The 21,936-nt window shown below is 32.1% G+C and overlaps 2 protein-coding genes across 2 annotated transcripts in view; one reads left to right on the top strand and one right to left on the bottom strand.

Annotated features, from left to right (window-relative positions):
• RB1 (RB transcriptional corepressor 1) overlaps nucleotides 1-21,936 on the bottom strand; it is a 127,359-nt gene that overhangs the window by 36,660 nt on the left and 68,763 nt on the right. The gene's annotated exons all lie outside the window — the stretch shown is intronic.
• On the top strand, nucleotides 8,679-10,844 carry LPAR6 (lysophosphatidic acid receptor 6). Its single transcript, XM_011372032.2, has one exon. The coding sequence runs from the start codon at nucleotides 9,529-9,531 to the stop codon at nucleotides 10,561-10,563; it is 1,035 nt and encodes a 344-aa protein (XP_011370334.1). The 5' UTR covers nucleotides 8,679-9,528; the 3' UTR covers nucleotides 10,564-10,844.

The raw sequence follows: 21,936 nt of genomic DNA, 5'->3' as shown, positions 1-21,936 counted from the left end.
ATAAACTACTAGACTATATAACATACAAACACATATATTTTCAAGTGTTCTTTTACAACCTTTATTTGGAGTCTTCTGTTTTCACCTAGATCCTCAACTTTCCTATTACATTTATTCTTAAGGTATTCCATACTATTTGTTGTTCTAAATTGAATCCATTTTCCATTACATTTTCCAATTGATTATTGCTAATATAGAAGTTACCTTATTTGATGAGATTGTCACCAGTTAATCAAAAAAGCTAAACAGGAAATAATTTAAGAATGATACACATATATTAAAAAACATTTTACTTGAGTTTTTGAAAATATAAAATGTATATTCATTAAAAACTTTATGCAGGGTCAAGGTTCTTTTTTGAGCAGAGTTCCAAGTTGTTGTTTTTTTCTATAAACCACACCAATAATGTGTGTTTATGATTTTCACTATGTGTAGAGTGAAAACATAAAGACACAAAGCAATCTGAGAACTAGAGAATCAATCCTTCTAGTTTCTTATGGCATTCTCTGTGAATCTTTAACAGAAGTACGTACACATCTAATTCAATGACATATCTTCAGCAACTGGCCTCTAAATTATTCCAAAGCAATAAACTTGGTTTTCCTAAAAACCACCTTTTTTGCCCTTGTATTTTATAACATGTGTAAAGAGCAAACACAAATTTGGGAGCAAATATGCTTAACTTTTAACATGCATAAAATTTCATTACTAGGAACAAAAGAACTCATGTATATCTAACAGTAGCTTCCTAGTGACAAGCATTTAGCTCTCTAGGAGCATCCTGAGAGAGCACTCTCTCCCTATCTCTACCCCTCAGTAATGGGTAAAAGAAAGTCAAAAAGTGATTACTGAAATAAACTAAATAGTACCTGGATTTCTGAGGATAAACACTGCTGGAAAATGTTAAATTTACTATTCACAGAAAACCCTGTTCTAGTTATTTGGAAGAAGCAGAAGTTTCCTTCCCCTATATGAAACCTGGCACAGTACCTTTTTCCAATTCTAACCATTTTTATTTAATCGACGAAGATGAAACTAGAAACAAAGCAAGGTTGCAGTATGATTTTAATCTAAAGAAAAAATGGAAACTTCTAAGAGATTAAATTTATATCATAATTTTAGAATTTAATGTTTCAAAAAATGTCTATTTAGCTTACATGTATAAAAACAAAATTCTTGTTTGCTTAACAGTCACCTAAGCCATAAAGGAAAAAAAAGGTTGGAAATACCTGTTATAGTGAGAAAACTTGACTAGATGTCAAGAAACTAGAATTCTAGTTCTAGGTCTCCGTGCATTCATTGAATTGTATTCTTTAACTTGAAAAACATGTACAAGGAATTGGGCAGGGTACATAAGAGTGAGGACCTGGTTTCTAGTCCTGGCTTCATCATTCTCCTTCATTTAATCACTTTGTAATCTTAGGCAAGCCACAACTTCTCTGAATTTCAGTTTCTTGATCTGTAAAATGGAGACAATAATATATGCTCTTTCTGTCATTCGAAATTAGCGTGAAAATTAAATTAGATAGAAATATAAGGCTACTTCTACAAATTCTAAAATTCTACTTCTACGAATATACAATAGAGAAGTTAAATTATTTGGTCAAGGTCACATTAATTTTTAGTAGCACAGCTGGGATTAGAACCTAGGTCACTTAACACCTAGTCAAATTGTTTAACTTCTCCTTGCTGCTTTTAAAGGAGGTGAAAGATTTTTGAAAACCACTACCCACCTACCATCCTCAACTGGATTTTATGACAAAATTAAGCCTTTATAAACCAAAGAATACATTATGCCTGATGAATTAACTTCTCTTCTAGAAATTTAGAGTGAAACTAGTAATGTAGCATCCTTGAGAGACTAGAAGAAATAGTCACTCAAATCATTTTCCAAGTTTTTGGTTGAGAAAGACAACTATATTCAAAAGTATTATATTAAGACATTATTACCAGGCATGGCTCTGGCCTTCAAGACTTGAAATTGGAAACCTTTCTTCAACTTTAAAGACTAGCCTTCTTTAAACATCATCTCCATTGAAGGCCCTTTAACTGACTTGGTTGACACTCATCGCCCCTCTGTACAAACATCTATTGTCATACTCTGTATTGCATTTTTTTGTTTGTTTGTTTTTTTTAATCTTAATTGAATTACAAAAATATGTCTTAAAAGGAAGACAAAGTACTGAGGAAGTACAGAAAAGGAACTGATGATAGTGAGAGATCTCCATAAAAAATGTGATAGAATTTTAAGAGGCAGAGATGAAGATAGCAGGAGCAGGCAGAGAAAGGTAAAAAGGAAAAAGAGAGAACTCAAGAGATGGCAGTGACAAATACGTTTACTCATTTTAAGTCTTATTCCACAACATTCCTTTACCCCCTTTACCCCCTTTGCTTGAACCTGCTTCGACCATCATTCCCATTCACTTTTACTTTGCTATAAATCACTCATTATCCTTAAATCTTTCTTCTACTCTCCCCAACCCTACAAGCTAGTTCAACCTTTTGAACTTGGGTAGATGACTCATGCTCCAGTAAACAGTAACAACAAGTGTTAAGTGTTTGCAGTAATGATAGAAAGGTAAATCACTTTCGAATGATATCAATACAGCCACCCCTTGATTTATGTATTTTTTTATGTGAGTTTTTGTATATGTGGTAAATATTCCCATTTACGTGACTTTTTATAGGCGGTTTCCATTTATATAGTGTCATTTTATGCAGTTCCTTCTTTTTCATTTCCATTATTGGTGATTACTCTTTCTAAAAAACAATACCTTAACTCAGCAACATACAAAGAATTAATACTAACAAACAATTATTAATGGTCTACTTGTTCATTAGATGGCAAATAAAAAAGGATGGGTGACTACTGATGTTTTTCAGAATCGGTTTTACAAATGTTTTGCTCTAGCAGCTAGAAATTATATGAAGGGAAAATATCTTCCTTTTAAAATACTTTTACTTTTAGGTAACGAACCTGGTGATCCACAGTTTAGAACATCCAGATATAAAAGTTGCATATTTGCTACCAAATACAACTTCCTTGATCTAACCTTTAGATTAGGGCATTATTACCACCTTTAAGATTAATATTAAATGGAATTTTAATGATATTTTTAATAAACCTGAAGATAATAAATCACTTATCGTTTCAGAAGCCTGGAATAAATATACAATTTTGAGTTGTATCAAGAATGTTGCTTTAGCTTTGAGTGATATAAAGCTGTCATCTTTATATACTTACTGAAAAGGAATATGGCCAGAAGTGATTATACCACAAAATATGGTTCCACCAACTGAAGAGGAATTAATTGGCATTATTAATTTATTAAATAAGTTTCAAGAAGGCTCTGACAATTTGAATGTAGATGATATTATGGAATTACTGGTTTATGTGAATTAACTGATAAGTAATTCACTTAATATCTGATATCCATTCTGCTGATAAATATGGCATGACCCTGAACCAGTTTCATTCACTGAAGAGAATATTTACAAAGCTCTTCATTAACCACAAAACTGAAAACTGCAATTCTAGATATTGATCCAAACATCCAACGAGCCTTAAAATTTTGAACAGATTTTCGAAAATGTTGCTGTGAATATTGAAGAATTTATGAAAATTTAGCAAAAGATGGGGTTGGAAAAAGATCATCCAAAAACATAAACATAAAGAATGAAACCGAAGCAGTACTTCCAAATATTTTGGGCGATGGAGATAGAGACTTTGTGCCAATTACATCGAGAGGGTTGATTGCTTTAGACTGCAGTACAGACACTAATAGACAATAAAATTTTTTTTTCCTGAATTTTCATTAGGATTTTTTGTGAAAATATGTGAAATAAATATTTTTGTGACTTATACTGGACAATTTCTTAGTATTTTTTTTCTGTTATAGTGAACTATTTTTTGCGGTTTTCTTCCCTGTGAAAAAAACCCTGTGGAACGGATATTCCGTGTAAATTGAGGAACAGGTATACATTTCTTATAGCAAAACTAAATTTGCCTAGAATTTAATTTTCCTGTTACGGTAAAATAAATGTATTCTATGAACATAAATTACAAATGTTCATTTATCAAACTACAAAAGTTCGATTCTAGACCTAAATAGAAAATTATCATAACAGGTTTCAGAAGAATCCAAAATATGAAAACTTTGGCTTTTATCATAAGTGTAGATTTGTGATGGAAAAGAAGCTTGAAGAGTCCCATCTCATCATGGCAAACATTTGCTGCATTCAAGGTAAATAAGTTTCAAATATTTTTCTTACGTTTTAAAATTTCACTATTCCATGCTTACATTATGGATTTGAACAAATTTATTTCAGTTTAAGTTTCATATACCCTCTCATCCAATTTTTTCACACATCTCATATTCTCAATGTTATTTTAGGTACAACTCTAAATATAGCCATCAAAACTTTTTATCACAGAATATTTCAAAGTTTTGATCAATTCTTCTTTGATAAATTTTACAGTAAAAGAACATGGGGGTCGGGCCTGGTTAGTACTTGGATAGGAGACCACCTAGGAAGACCCGGTGCTGTAGGCGTTAAAAAAAAAAAAAAGAACATGGCACCTAAATATTAAGAAAATTCTTTTTTATATGTTTACTCTTTACAGTACCACAAAATATTAACAGAATTTTTCTTATGAGACTCTTGGCTTATGCAAAGAATATTTCTTGTACAACCTGGTTTAAAATTAAAAATCTTTAAAGATAAAGAATGAAAAGTGACTCCTTAATTTGCTATACCTAAGAGTGAAAAAAACCCAACCCAGAGCTTAAGCATTCAGAGTCGTCAAAGAATCAGAATCAGATACAGAAGCAGGAAGGGAACTGAGCAGTCCAACTCCCTCATTTTACAGCCAAGGAGCCAGAATCTTAGAAAAGTCACGTGACTATATGTAAGGCGTCTCTGATATGCCTGTGCTCTTTACACAGCACTTTTATACTTCCCTATTTTAAGTAAAAAAAGATTTATATTTTATTGCCTACATACACAATTCTTTTACTTTATTCATAAAGAATCTAAACTAGCAACTAATAGACTAGATTCTTTATAGGTTATCCATAGAGAAAAACTTTCTAAATATTCCAGCGATTTCCTGATATTTCTAAGGAAAAGCCTGTGGGATTTTCTAATCCTTCATTTCTTCAGATCTGTGGTTTCTTTCTGGTTTTTAGTCATATCTTATTTGACAATCTCATCAAAGCCACAGACCCAGTCCTCATAGGAATGTATACAACAGGGATCTTCAGAGAGTTCAAAGTCCACAGGTAGAGATCCTTTGCCCTAGACTATCAAACTTGCTCCAACATTAGACCAAATTACCACATACAATTAGACTATATCAATCTTCCAACAAACAATATGATTTCCCAGAACCACAATTTGACATTGGGTGCTTCTCTTGAATTGAGAGCCAATAAGAAATGGCCTATGTTCTGCCAGTAGACAACAATTTGCGGTTCATGTGTAAAGATTCACAATGTACTTCCGAGATGAAGGAAAGAAAGGTGTTTCCTTTGACACTCTGGAATGTTTTCTTTCATAAAATTAAAACTACATAATCTATTATGTTTTCCTTTTTTGTCTTGCATCAAATGAGGCAGCTTCCTTTAGCCTAGATTTTTGTAAAATCATTACACATACTGCCCTTCCCACCCTTCTCTCTCCCTACTAGCACTGGCTTTTATTCTTTTACTAATGTGTTATGAATCTGTGTTTTAAGTTTTTTTTTGCTTTTTGGAAACTTTTTTTGTGTGTTCAAAATGAGTAATTTTTAGAATAGTGACTATGACTAATGTTTAGAATAGTTTCATTTTTCTCACATTTAAAATTGTTGACTATTCTAGAGACTTTTTTACTTTTAAAATTTAGGTATTATCTACATATAATAAAATGCTAAAATATTAAACGTTTAGTTCCATAAGTTTTGACCATTTTAAAATTATAATCTGCTTTAAATTCTTTTTGAAAGCAAGAAGGGTACGTATAAATAAATAAATAGTGGATTCATTCATGAGTTGATCTGTGACAGTTTGGCAGGAGAAAACTGGAAGAGGGTAGGACTAAAAATAAGAAGACATTACACACAACTATACAGATAAGAGTGAAAAGCGTTAGCCCAAAAAGGTGGCAGTAAGATTAAAGTAGGGTCAAAATAAAACTCATAAACTATGAAGGCTAGAAGTAGCTAGTATGAAAAAAAGAAGAAAAAGGAAGAATGGCTGAAGAGCCCAGTTTACACATTTGTTTATAGCAGTTGTTCAATAAAGGTTTGTTTATTCATTCATTCAACAAACATTATTATGACCTTTTGAATCAAGCATAGAAAAGTCAGATTTCTTGCTTCCTCAAGGCCACAGTTGTAGCAGAAATTTAGTCAAGAACTCAGAAGTTACTCAAAATCCTAAAATTTCTAATGCTTAACTAACAGCATACTATTCTCTCTTGAACTGATAAAGATTAGTTATATAACTAAATGATTTAAACCATTATTGTAGTGATTAATAAAACATCTACTTTACAGGCTGACTGTTTACTTGGTTTCTTTGATGTAATTAAACTTTAAAAATGAATTGCATAATGCGATTCACTAAATTTCAAATTGGCTTTACATGTTATTTTACCCCTTAAAAAATTCGATACAAGAAACAAGTTGATTCACAGGCTTAACTTTCAGAAGTGTACAAATCTTGCATTAAAATAAGCTGGTCTGAGTCTACCAAATACAAAAGCACCTATTAAATGTACTCGATTCCTTGGATTTACTTAACTCTCTTTGTAAGTAGCTACTCTATATTTTTCAAATCTTAACCTAAAAAATGTTCAAGGTATCTAATTTTACTTTGATTCCTTAATTAGAAATCAAAATAAATATTTTGAAAAATCAAGCATTCAATGATCTTCCCTGTTGAAACAGACAGCCTCTCTGCTATTACTCTTCCTCAGTAGAAACAATTTTTAACAAAATTCAAGTTTATTGATATGATTCATTCATCAGTAAACATGTGCGTATCTACTAAGGGTCAAGCTTTGCGTAAGAGTTAGAAATACAAATATATACTAATATACCAATAATAACAAAAAGCTTAATTCAACAAATAGTGATCTATCCATTTTTAAGCACCAATAACTCAAACATGAAAAAACTACAAGTGAACAGTTAAGTGAAAAAAAGTCAAGTGAATAACATTAATATGTGAAAGAATATTTTAACGTAGAATTAACACATTTTAATTTGAGAAAATGCCATATTCAAAATGAAAGTAGAGGTAAACAAGGTCAAGAGACATAACTGCTAATATTTCATTATTTAATGATGAGTAAAGAGACTGTCAATTTGAAAGCAGATTACTAAGAAACTATAACAAAAAATTTCTCTAATAAGAATACAAATTTATTAACTACTCCTTTTTTTATTACTCTTTATTAAGCTTTCTCTTATCTTCTAATATGAGTATACTACCTGTTTTTCTACACCAATGCGATAAGAAGAAATTCAACCCTTTAAAGTTTATTGATTATAAGTAATACTCATATTTTTTGTTTCACTTGATAAATTTCCTAGTCAAAACAATAAAAATAGGGGTGATTCATAAACAAAAGTTGCTAAGCATGAAAGGGTAGTTCAAATTCAAAAGGTACGAAATCAGCATAAAATGTTACTGCAGCACATTATATTTAAAGTAGCTAAGTAATTATAAAAATACCTTGCTCTTAAATTCCCTAAATTCTTTAATTGATACCAAAAGAGTTTCAGCTCAAATTGAACCAAACTAGAAAATAACAACAGTTAAAACACAACTGGATCTAGCCTTTTCTGAAAAATGGTAATTTAAAATGAGAAAACCATGTGCTTCCAGAGGTTTTGATATCTTCAGTCCTTTAGGAAATAACATCTACATTCAGCTACTCCCATCCCACATACTCTCTCTTCTTACAATTCTTTTGGCTTTAAAAAATGAGTATACTTTAAATATAAATATATATAGAAACCACTCATAGGAGTTTTTAAATAAAGAATTTGAACCATATTCCAATATATAGTTAATGTCATAGTAAGAGTGGTGAGGGGAGGTTGGAGGGAATGAAAACAAAATTCTTTTGAAAAGATGTAATTTAATTCTGTAAGTAAGATTAATACCAAACATAAACAATTCTGGTATTTATTTATTTTTGAAAGTGGTAATTTAAAAATTGAAAGTGCTCTAAAATATTAACTCAACTTACAGAAAAGAACGAAAAATGTTAGAAAATTGTTTATCAAAAACTAAAGAGATCCAGGATTGAAGCCACTCACAATCATACCAATCAAATTAAATCTTGAGGCACAATTATGGAAAACATAAGCCAGGAGTGGCAAAACTATCACTGATCTCTCAAATTCGTTTTATACCTGAAGATTAAATTTCTCTCTTTCAGTCATTAAACATTTTTAAAATGCTATATTAGGATATCACTAGCAATTTCAATTCAAAAATACTTATATACATTTATTTCTAAAAATAAAGTCATATCCCAAATACAAAAGCAATCAAGAAACAGGCTTAACAGTGACTTTTTTTTCTCCTTCAATTATTACTACCAAAAGAATGAAAGAATAAAAAGAAAGAAAACTCTCTGAGAAGTGGCCGTCATCCCAGAAGGCTTTTCCGCATAAAAAAAGAGTTACTGGCCAGAAGTCTCGGTTAAACAGAGGCCATTTGCAAGCCTCCTAGGTATATTCTCAGCAGACACATTATCAGATTAAAGAACTGCAAACAAACTGGGCTGAAACCTTTCTTTGTCCAAGCCCAGCCTCTTCTTCCTGTGATGTCATATTACAAATCTAGCAAGCCTTTATTTTTTCACTTCAGATAAAGTCCACAGCACAATACAGCTTGAAACGGAGGAAAAGGCCTCTTTCGGCAAGAGCTAACACGCTAAGGAATTTATTTCGGAACATTTAAAGGATTCTTCTGCTTTTCACCATCTGGAATCTACTGCCTGAACTCCAAAAAGGAAAACTTCATTTAAAAGGAGCAAGAACTAAATGAGACCAAATTGGGAATGCTTAAATCTCCGAAACTCTACACTGAAAAGCAAAATAAAATTGCTAACTTTAGCTTAAACATTTTGGAGCATAAAGAAGCTTTAATTTTGGAATATCATCTTGACTACCGCAATACAAGTTAACTAGACAAGTAGATTTATTCCGTCTCAGAACACGGCGTTTCTTTAAAATTTATAATCCAATGGATTGGCTTCACTGACTGTGTTTTTAAAGGTTGCTCGTTGGTTCACTAAGCCTTGGATTCACGAACTTTCTGAAGACTAGAAAATGAGACTATTTTCCTGTTGAGGAACCAAGTGGAAACTTTACAACAACAAATTTGATGTTTCTTTTGAAGATTCTGGAGATAAAGGAAATATTTATAAAACTACCCAAAGATCCAAAGAACTTGCAAATACATTGGAGGTTTTAAAGCGGTCACAGTCTGAATACCAAAGGAGGCTGCTGCTGGACGTGCCTTTATAATGGTAAGCAGTAACAACTCCCACTGCCCCTATGATGACTCCTTTAAGTACACTTTGTATGGGTGCATGTTTAGTATGGTGTTTGTACTTGGATTAATAGCCAACTGTGTTGCCATATACATTTTCATCTGCACTCTCAAAGTGCGAAATGAAACTACAACGTACATGATAAATTTGGCAATGTCAGACTTGCTTTTCGTGTTCACGTTACCCTTCAGGATTTTTTACTTTGTAACACGGAATTGGCCATTTGGAGATTTACTTTGTAAAATTTCAGTGATGCTGTTTTATACCAACATGTACGGAAGCATTCTATTCTTAACCTCCATCAGTGTAGATCGGTTTCTGGCAATTGTCTACCCATTTAAGTCGAAGACTCTAAGAACTAAACGAAATGCAAAAATCGTTTGCATTGCTGTGTGGTTAACTGTGATGGGAGGAAGTGCACCAGCAGTCTTTTTCAAGTCTACTCACTCTCAGGATAATAACAGCTCAAAAGCCTGCTTTGAAAATTTTCCAGAAGACACATGGAAAACATATCTCTCAAGGATTGTAATTTTTATCGAAATAGTGGGATTTTTTATTCCTCTAATTTTAAATGTAACTTGTTCTAGTATGGTGCTAAGAACCTTAAATAAACCTGTTACATTAAGTAGAAGCAAAATAAACAAAACTAAAGTTTTAAAAATGATTTTTGTACATCTGGTCATATTCTGTTTCTGTTTTGTGCCTTACAATATCAACCTTATTTTATATTCTCTTATGAGAACACAGACATTTGTTAATTGCTCAGCAGTGGCAGCAGTAAGGACCATGTACCCAATCACTCTCTGCATTGCTGTTTCAAACTGCTGCTTTGACCCAATAGTTTACTACTTCACGTCAGACACAATTCAGAATTCAATAAAAATGAAAAACTGGTCTGCTAGGAGAAATGATTCCAGATTCTCTGAAATTCAAGGCACAGAGAACTTTATTCAACATAACCTACAAACCTTAAAAACTAAGATATTTGACAATGAATCTACAATATAAGCTGTCTGAAATAAGAACCACTGGGACTTCACTGGGACAGAACCTCCAAGTTCCTTCAACTGTGAAAAGTTTTCCTGGACAACTATTTTTCCACCTCTGAAAGAAAATAAGCATGTGGACATTTTAAAGTTTTTAGTATTAAAAAAAGTTGTATTCAATGTGTTAAACATTCAAATGTATTCTATTCTTGCATACACTCCATTTTATTTTTCTCAGCTGTTTTGATTTGTACTACCTTCATGTTCATTAAAAAAAATCCCTAAAGGAGTTTTTCAAAGTCACTTTAGACTATTATTCAAGTCATGTGGTGACCATCTGTACTGTCTTTGAAGTTCTTAGTAATTTTATACTAAATGATTTACAAATATTAAGTTTCACTTAATATTTTTATTCAAAATATATCTAATTTCTATTTCAACTTGAATTAAAACTAGCAATCATGTTTCTTAAACTATAATAACAAATGAAAATGGAGAGTAATTTGAAACAATAAGTGTTTTGGGAGTATTTTTTAAATACTTAAAAATGTGGTCTTCTGTAGAATAACAACATAGGAACCTCAACTGAGGATCGTGAACAGTTAAACTTACAAAAATTAAGGGTTGTTTCTTTGTGTGCAGTTCATAAAAAGCAGATGCTATCTAACTATATAGTAGAGCATGCTTTAAAATTACAATTTTGATCCACTCTAGCCATAATGGCACTCAATTTCACAATTATATATACCACAAAAATTGAGAAGGAGGAAACTAACAATATGTTATTTCGCTAAGTGTTTAAAAAAGTAAAATATCACTAAAGGTACATTTTAAAGGTATATTTATGTCACAATAAATAACTTGTATTTTAAGCATTTTAGGTATTTAAGTTAGAGAAACACCATGGATAGTGAGATAGTAAATATAAAAATATAATACTTGGTACTTAGAAAGTGATCAATATATATATTACTTTCTTTTCATCTTTTGACCATTTAAAGCCAAATAATGAATAGCTGAAATAGTATTTCAAGAAGGCAAAATGTTACTGTATGTCAAAATAATTTATGGATATTTATAAATATAAAAGGTATTGCTTTGAGCTATAATTTAGATACGATGGACCAACTACACTGACACTTTTTACTTTTCCAACATCTTTTTTTTTTTCAAATTCAAGCAGTTCTACAGAGTTAACTAAAAAAATTTTATTTGAGAAAAAAGACATATAATTAAATTCAGCTTCAACCTATCTTATTTTTACATCTTAATCTTTCAAGTCCTGAATACGACTTTGGACAAATACTCTTAAGATTTAAATTTTACTTTTGCTGTTCTTTGGGTTTGGGCTGCAAAGATTTCAGAGGAATCATAGTCATTTGCTAGAGAAGTAAACCATTTTCAATAAAATAAGTGGGGGATTTCTTTAGAGAGTCAAGGTTTCCTTTATATAAACCTAAAGCAAAATAAATTCTTAAAACAAACAAACAAAAACTAGTGAAGAAATTAGGCATGGTCTTATATCACAAGAGGATTATAAATGCTGTAAATATGTTTTCCTGAATTGACCCTGTAGTAATTTTATTTGATATCACCCTTTGGAAAACAAATACATTTAGCATTCTAAACATAAACTTGGAAGATAAGGTTTGGGGTGTTAACATATCTCAGAATTTTCCTCTGTTTAAACATCTCTGAGCAAGATCTCAAAGTATGGATATTACTTTAAAATACAACCAAAATAGGCATCAGATAGTTATTACTGCACTCACTGGCAAAATTTTTGTTGCCTTCTTGTCAATACAAAGATGAATCAACAGTTTTGTAAGATTCTTCACAAGGAAATACAGAACAGATAAAATTATTAGTTTTCTCATTTAAAACTTCAAATCCTGAGTAAATCTTACCTACACGAACAGAAGGAGTACTAAAGTTATTTACCTTTGTTAGTGTAGCACTTTTTATAGGGTAAATTATTTATTCCTAGGGTGTTCTCTTTCCCCTTTACCCAGAAAACCTGTATTAACATAACTCAGAATTTTGCTTTCTGTTATCTGAAAGTAACAGTACCAAGCCCTCTCTCCCAAAAAACTGTGCCCAGTTTTCAATATCTTTATAAAAGAGTAGATGGTGTAACTAATCTTCCTTTCTACATTACACATGAACTCCCTTCAAAGAAACAAAATAAGATGAGAAAATTTTTGAGGTGTGGAAAACAGCTTTCTAGCATCCTAATGATTGGTTCTAAACTTAGAAATTATCTTTTCTGAGACAATAGCAACCAAGTAACTAGTTTACCAAAAGAATATATGAAATGCATTGTACATAATATATCCACAAAAAATTTAAAGATACTGAACATACTATTTTATCAAGGGAGTTTCGACTTTATATTGTACATTCAAAATACTAAAAGTAAATTTGAGATATAAATCTTAATTATAGACATTATATTTAAAGAAATAAGACACCGAGTTGAGAAACAAAGTGGAAAAATTGAACATTTGCAAACTTCATCTCCCCAACATTTATGAATGGTATGCAGCTAGCCAGAGACTGACGTAGTAGCTTTTTGGTCCTGCAGTTCTGGATCCCTGATAAACCAGGTACCTGGTCTTTTGTCAATATATTAAGTTACTATTGCCCACTCCCTAACACCCAAACTACTTTAGTGCGTACACACCAATCCAACCCGATGACATAAATGAAGGAAAATGTGACATGTGACCTTGTGCTCTTAGTTGTGAATGAATTTTTAATAGAAAATTATATAAACAGTGCTTACTAGTAGATGAATCTTAAGATAACTCTAAAGTAAACTGTTTTTAAAAGGTTCTTTTCAGCTAACCTGGAAACCAAATTACCCATTTATAACAAGACTTCTAAGAAATAAATTCCAAATTAAAAAGGACTAATGGACAAACTTGACATAGAACATATTTAAATCAACCCAAGTATTTGATGATCACAACATTATTTAATTAGCAAAATTTTCTAGAGATCAACATAAACATAATCCTAAAACCACCAATTCTCAAATTTCTATTATATCTTTCTTCATCTTTTCTACCTGATGTCTGCTACCCATTTCTGACTGTCAATTTTATAAAAATACAAAGAATATCATTTAAATAGGGTAATAGACCAAGATAATAAAAGAAATTAACTCCAGGCGAACTTCTTTACCAAGCCTTTGCCTTTCCTCCTTCTCTCAAAAACATTCACTCCAGTAACTCCTTAAAAGGGTACAAAATTACCTCTTTAATCACTTTATGCAATGGCAAAAACAAAATCCAAGAGATACGACCCCAGAAATAGAGATTCATGAATTTAATAATCAATTTCTAAACTCAAAACTTGCTTTACTCATATAAACTCAATCAAATAATTTTTTAAAATAAACTTAGAGTAAATATTGAGAATGAGGAACAAATATATACTGTATACTTACAGCCAAGTTATATAGGGTGAATGTGCTGAGTTCCATTACCTTCCTATCAAAATGGCTTCCGTAAATTCACAATTTTAAACTGAGAGAGCCTAGAATTCTTCTGTAACAACTATTTCACATTAGGCTGAGGAAACTGAAGAACTAAGAGGCTAAGTAACTAGCATAGGGTCATATAACAAGTTATAGTAGAGCCAAGATTAAGTACTTGGTTTTTCTCACATGTCTATTTCTTTGAGGTAACAAGGGAAGTAGCATATGCAAGGGCCCTATCGGAGAGAACCTGGTATACTGAAAGGATTAAAACAAAACCAAAGTGGACGAAGATGGAGAGCTGGGATCTTAAATGCACCTATAGGCCAGGATAAAGCCATGTTTAGATCTGAGGAGTTGTGGAAAGTCTCAAAGGATTTCAAGTAAAAGGGGAGATATGATTGGATATAAATTTCGAAAAGATTCCTCTGAAGGCAAAGATGCATTTGTCTTTAGCAAAAATAGAAAAAGAATAAAATTTATACTTATTCAATTGAAATTTAAATAGTTGTTCTTATCCTTTATTTTGATTATGTCCTTTCTCTCTTATTAAAATGGCTTTTCTTTTTTCAAATGATGGTGATGGCAGATGGGAAGAATATTTTAATTAGTTGGAACAATTAAGTTAGTAGCCCTTGTGGAAAAATTTGTATGTTCATACACTGCTAGTAGGAATACAAAATGATACAATATTATGGCTGGAATTTGGCAATATCACACACACACACACACACACACACACACACACACACACACACGCACACACACACGCACACACACACGCACACCACAAATTTATCCTTTAACCCAACATTCTCACTTCTAGGTACTTACCCTGAAGACACACCTTCAATATGCACATAAAAATACATATGTACAAGGTGCAGCATTATTTGAAATTGTAAAATAGTGGAAACTACCTAGATGCCCACGCATAGAAGACTGAATAAATTGTAGTACACATACCTACTGTAGTACTATCAGCTATAATAAAGAATGAGATCTCTATGAACTGATATCTAGAATGTATTGTTAAATGAAAAAGCAAATAAAAGAACAACAGTATGCTACCTTTTGTGTTAGAAAAAGGCAAAATAAGAAAACATACATATACCTGCTTATTTTAAAACACACACACACACACACGCATGAACAATAAACTTAAAAACAAGGAATGGGGTGGGAAATGGTGTAGAAGGGATATCGAAGGTAATAACGACTGAGTGTAAGACTTTGGGAAGCATGATAATTTGTACATCAGGAATCAGAAAACCTTTTCTTTAAGAGTCAGACGGTAAACATTTTAGGCCTCCAGATTATATCATCCTATGGCAACTTTTCAACTTTGCACTGCAGTGCAAAAGGAGCCATAGACTATACATAAACGAATGAATGTGGCTATGTTCCAATAAAACTTTACTTATAAAAAACAGGTAGTTGGCCTGTGGGCTGTATGTGCCACTTCTTGTCCTACATAGTCAAACAAACAAACAAACAAAACCCCAAACTAAAGCCAACAAGAATGGAAAATAAAAAAATAAAAATAAGCAAACCTTACAAGTACATCTTTATTAGTGGCATATAATAGGTCTTAATAATTATCTGTTGGATAAATTAAAAGATGGACATGAGTTCTAGTACAGGGCTTTTCTACAAAGTAGTATAATTTAGTAGTATAATTCATTTAACTTTTGTATGTTGACCTATTCATCTTTAACTAAGGGTTTTGTACTAGATAATATGTAAGGTCCATGCCATGCCTCATATACTATATTCCTCGTTCTTGACAGTTATAATTTTCATCTATTCCTTTCTTTCAGCAACCATTTTCACCACTGTTACCATGTTGTATTGGGACTATACTACAATTACTCCCTCACTCAGCCTGCTCCTGCTTTCCTCCCTTCAACCCATTCTAGATAGCTCAATTAGACTCACCTATTAAATCACCACTTTATACTGATTAATTTCCAGTTTTGAAAGCTGTCAGATTGTCCATTGAATGAAAAGTCCAAATTCAAAGTTCAAAGTTCACCAAAATCTGGCATTTACCTACTCAATATTTTGTTTTCTCTTCTATCTCCCAAACAAGATAACCTCTAACTCCAGGTTGGTCTACTATTTACCTTGTGTTCACCACTCTCACTTTCTAGACTCCAGACATTCAGTCACATGACACACTACTCACCCCTTTCCCTACCCCAGTCAATAAAGGTCACTCTTCTCTTCTCTGATAATATCCTTTTCATTCTACAAGGCTCAGTTCAACTCCTAAACAAAATCTTTGACAATGCTTATATTCTGTATCACTTATTTTGTATTTATTTACCGCCTTCATTAGTTATCTTTTGACATGGACTATGTCTTATCTTCCTAACCAGACACTCAGACTCCTTGAAGCAAGGGACTATGTTTTGTACTTCTTTGTACTCTCTATAGCATCTAACATTTAGGATTGAAAAAGAGGAAGTAGAGATTGGAAGGAAGGGGTGTAGAGTTAAGAACAAATTATATATTATTTGCCTGCCATACAGAAGATTAATTTTTAATAACATCTACCTACTTATGTACTATCTACTCTGGATATTTATCAATGTAGTTCTAATGAATGTTCTATAACTACACAAGAAAATGTAAAAAAACTAAAGATCACCTTTTGTTTCATCGAATCTATGATTCATTTAATTCTTTGAAAGCCCAAGAAAAAAAGGCAAATTTTCATTTTATCAATACTACTCTGATACAAGAATTCAATTCTTGCAGTTATCACCATAATTCTTATTACTGATTTGTCAACTTTAAACCATATCTGTTGAATCTCCAACATTTAAATGAGGTTATACATTGTTTTTTTTTTTTTTTTTAACAAAAATACTTTGTTCTTGAAGAAATTTTTTTATATAACTATCTAACTTCTCTAGGAGCTCTTTGGAGCAACTATCTTCTAGGCCTGCTGAATCCTAGGATTTTTTTTCCATTCTTTTTCTCTCTGTATTCCTGTTTCACTCTTTCTTAGATTCTGTGATTTCTGCTTTCTTAGATTTCTTTCTCATTTTGGTAAATCACATTCTCTAGTAACTTTATTTTGAAAAGAACAGTCAAGAGATCAACTTTCTGAGTTCTTGCATGTCTGAAAACTGTTTCATTTTACCCTCATGTTTGACAGTGTCATTCAGAAATAGGATTCTAGTTAAGAACTGTGATGCTGATCTGGATCTTATTACCCTGTAAACAACTTACTACTTCTTTCTAGAAGTTTTTAAAATTTTCTCATTTCCTTTAGAATTCTGAATTTTCACCAACATATATCTACATTCATCCATCTTGCTTGGTACTATATTTATGGGTCTTTTCCACTTGAAGCCTTTTGGCTTTCGTCAGCTTTGGAAATTTTTCTTCTGTTACTTTTTAAAATTATTATTTTTTCTCCTCTATTTTCTCTGGTCTTTCATTTGGGGATTAATAGATAGGTTTTGAACTGAGGTGCCCCAAAACACCAAAATGAGGGCAATAAAATCTAGCAGCACAGTAGTTTGTCAGATTTTCCTCTTAGGCAGAATCATCTCTCCTCCTATTTCTTTTCTTCAAGTCTGTGATGGAAGTTTAGATTTACCTCAGTTTCTGTTCTGCTTCTCTTACAGGCACCAGTAGGAAGTTATAGCTCTGTATGTATACATACACAAAAGTTGGGGTGGGACCAAGCATCTATTTGTATAGTTTGTGCATTGCACAAAAGCACAAAGCTTCAGCCTAAACTACCTACCAAGCTTAGAGTGGCTGTGTCCAGGGGACGTCTTTTTCTAATTCATTAGTATAAAAGTAGACACGTTTTCCTGATTCTTACAGGCTGGCATGACGTTAGGTGGGGAACTGCTCCACGTGTTTCATGGACCAATTGTTCTCAAATTGTGGTTGTCAAAATGTAGGTGCCAGACTAGTAGTATTAGTATAAGCAGGAACATGTCAGAAATACAAATTCTAGGATTCTGGAAACTTTAGAGTTGGGCCCAGAGATTTTTAATGTGTTTTAACAAGCCCTCCAAGTGTTTCTGATGCATGCTAAAGTCTGTGACGGCAGACAGCACTTGAGAAAACTCTTCTGGTTATTGGCCAGCTCTCTGTACCTGCTACTTTGCCTTGGAGAGTAAGACTCCCACTTCTGCCAGAGCCCTTTCCTGCGTGGATTCAGAGCTGCAGTTTTCTCTTGTCTTGTTGTATCCATCAATACACTCCTCATTTACTTTTTATTCTCAAAGTTGAATCAATCCCTCAACTTCCCTCCACAGTTTTTCTACTTCAGAGTCTCAGTACTGCTGAAATATACCTCCATCCATTTATTTTTGGGTTTTTTTTTGTTGTTTTTTTCTTTTATTTTCTGACACTTCTCTAGAGTTTGGGGAAGAAAGGAGGTAAAGGTATGTGGTCAGTTTGCTATTTTGAACCACAAATATTCTCATTTTTAAAAGCAACTGCACAGTCTAAGTTACACAAGAAAGTTATACCACATAAACCTTTTTACTGATGTTAAAAAAATAATACGTATTGGCGAGGATGTGAAAACCCTTGTGCACTGTTGGTGAGACTGAAAACTGGTGCAGCCCCTATGGAAAACAGTATGGAGGTTCCTCAAAAAACTAAAAGTAGATATACCAGATGACCCAGTGATTACACTTCTGGGTATTTACCCAAAGAAAATGAAAACACTAATTTGAAAAGATATATACACCCCTATGTTCATTGCAGCATTATTTACAATAGCCAAAATATGGAAGCAATCTAGGTGTCCATCGATAGATGAACAAATAATGAAGATGGGGTACACACATACAATGGAATATTACACAGCAATAAAATCTTGTCATTTGCAATATGAATGAATCTAGAGGGTATTATGCTAAGTAAAATTAGGCAGAAAAAGATAAATACTGTATGTTTTCACTTAAATGTGAAATCTAAAAAAAAATAAAATTAAAAACAAAAAAAACAAAAAAAAAACCAGACTCACAGAAATAGAGACCAAAGGGATGGTTACCAGAAGGGAAGGGGTGGGGAAATGAGTGAAAAGAGGAAGAGGAATATAGTCAATAATATTGTGATATGTTTACACAGTGACAGATGATTACTATAATTAATGGGTGATCACAATTGTAAAGTATAAAAATGTCAAATCACCTGAAACTAATATAACCAATTTAAGACTGTATACCAACTATACTTAAATTAAAAATAAATAAATAGCAAAGAACATGCCAAGGGCTTTTTCATCAAAGCAAATCCTTATATTATAAACATAACCTTCAAGTTAATTTTCTTTAAAAAATGATAAATTTCTAACTATTTAACCAATTATTAATTGTTAACTCATATTTTAATGGGGCATAAAAACCTATGAATCACTTTATTACAATTCTTTATTTTAAAATAAAGAACTTTAATTATATGAGTGTAAAACATTCGCACTGGACTATAATTTAGGCTTTTCAGGGAAAAGAATTTTATGTATAGTCCTTGATGAAGCAGAAGCAGTTTATTTAAACAAAAACAAATATTATTTAAGACACAGAACTAAAAAATTACACCTTTTGGCCTACACGCCACACATGAAATTTCTGCCGATGGCCAAAATAACTGGTTTCAAATTGTTGGCCAAAACTGCCAAACTGTCATGGTCCCATATGACTTCTTTAGACTGAAAAAGATATAAGCTGATATAATCCTAGGTACTTAAGAGAAGGAAAAAAATAAGGACATGTATTAAAAAACCGAAAAGGACATGTATAAATAGTTTCTCTACAAAAGATTATAGAGTTGTTCCTAGAGAAATAATTACAAAGGTCGCAGATATCATTTTTGCATTGTCATGGCAATTTTTACCCATCTTCATCCACCAAGGCCATTTATTTTTCATTTAAAACTGAATTGTAGAAATGTCTACTTGCAGAAGACCCTGTTTAAATATGAGTTAGAAAAAGCACATAGTATTAAAAGTGTCCAATATGCCTATAACAGAGATAATGCAAACATTTGTATTTTCAAGAACAAATTTATATTTTCAAGAATTTGGTATTGGATTAGGGAACCCTAAGTTCAGTTTTATGACTGAAATATTAGTAACAGATCAGTCATTTTACTTGTCCACCTTTCTCATTTTAATATTTAAAAGAAAAAAACTGAAGTGATAAAACTTAAGCTATAAAAACCAGTATTACTTAATACATAAATGAAAACTTTTAGACAGTAAAATTATTTTAAAACATGGCAAAAGTATAATGATCAGATATTAAACTCTATAAAAGGAAATGAACTTAAACAAAAGATAGCAAGCTAGATATTGTTAGTCTTTGAAGAATTCTTAAAGAGTATAATCAAAATCTTAAAGAGAAATTGTTATATTTACTGGAGGCAAGAGACACTGAAATTTAGCAAGAATAGAAACGGTTTTTTGAAAGAGTAAGAAACAAATCCAGCTGTTTCCTATTCTTTATTTCCTTATGTTCTAAATCTAGCACTTACCGGAAGACACCAAAAATACTCTTGATATTTGGCTATTTCTGACACTAAAAGAAAATACTAAGAACCAATAAATAAATTGATAAAACTACATATGCAAAGGCTACTAATATGCATTTAAAAACTAGGCTGTGACAGACAGTTTAGAGTTTTAAAAACAAGCCATAAATATGCGGAAAAAATGTCAAAAAGTTGGTTTTATTTTATAATTAAAGGTAAATGAACTTAGATGATTTAAGAACAATTGCCCTTAGCTGGTTCTAAAATTATACTAAACTCACTAATTAATAATAGACTCTTATGCTAGAAAATTTAGAAACTATATTAATTAGAATAGATACCTCATGAGATACTTCAGCTCTTTGTTTCTTGCACACCCAGGTTCTAGAGCCCTTCCTCACTATTACAGTTAAGATATGACTACAAGTTTAGAGATTGAAAATTCTAAGACTATATTCAAGTAATTTTCTAACATCATGACCTTGTAGAATACCCTCTGAACAAGAGTCTAAGTGCTCCCATACCCAGGTAAAGAACAGAGGATATTTCTGAGCTATTCTTCTGCAACTGCTATCTCCCTTCTTGTTTGTACTTGAATAATGAACTAACACTGTCCTGAGGGTAATTACTGACATGATTCATAACTAAAGAAATATAACAAATTCCAACTGCAGTGTAACACTGAACACTGCCCACATTTAACAATGCTGGAGTTCAGTGACATCTTTTATTCCCCAAACTTTTTCCCTTTTGAGAAGGCAATGGGGGTTAGGGGGAATCTCAGGAAAAGAGAGAAATTCTACATACTTAAAGCAAGCCAGGGCAAACAGATCCAATAGTGTTTAACTGTATTCCTAGTTCTCTGTTCTTAAGAAATCTCTGTATAGTAAAGGATAGGGCATTACCAATTGTGATATTTCTAAAATATACCATTCTCATAAACGTTCATCTATTCCTCACAATAACTCTGAAAGGTAAGTATTATTATCCCCATTTTAGAGAAGCTTAAGGAAACCTGAGCTACAGAGACGTAACTCCCTCAAAATCACACTAAAAAAAGTTACGTGACATCTCTAAACCTCAGCTTTCCTTATCTGTAAAATAGAGATAGCAATTTATTTCTGTGAAGATTAAATGAGACCTGGTGACTCCAAAGCCGAGGCACCTTCACCTGTAGCATAGTGACACACAGAGAGAGATATAAACACAGAGAAAACAAATAAATAAAGAAACTAATCACAACAGTGCATATACCCAACAGTCAACTAATAACCACCAAGAGGCAGCACAGAGGTTAAGAGCCATCTCTAGAACCATACAGCCTGAGTTAAAATTCTGGCTCTGCCATCAACTTAGCTTTGTGGACAATGAAAACTTTCTCAATTTCTTGGTGCCTTGGTTTCT

The sequence above is a fragment of the Pteropus vampyrus genome, unplaced genomic scaffold (assembly GCF_000151845.1).
Source record: "Pteropus vampyrus isolate Shadow unplaced genomic scaffold, Pvam_2.0 Scaffold198, whole genome shotgun sequence".
In the NCBI taxonomy this organism is placed as follows: domain Eukaryota; kingdom Metazoa; phylum Chordata; class Mammalia; order Chiroptera; family Pteropodidae; genus Pteropus; species Pteropus vampyrus.
This window is presented reverse-complemented; position numbering and strand designations above follow the sequence as displayed.

What these genes read in the sequence shown, in the direction of transcription:
- LPAR6 (XM_011372032.2), top strand. Translation starts at nt 9,529, where the DNA reads ATGGTAAGCAGTAACAACTCCCACTGCCCCTATGATGACTCCTTTAAG.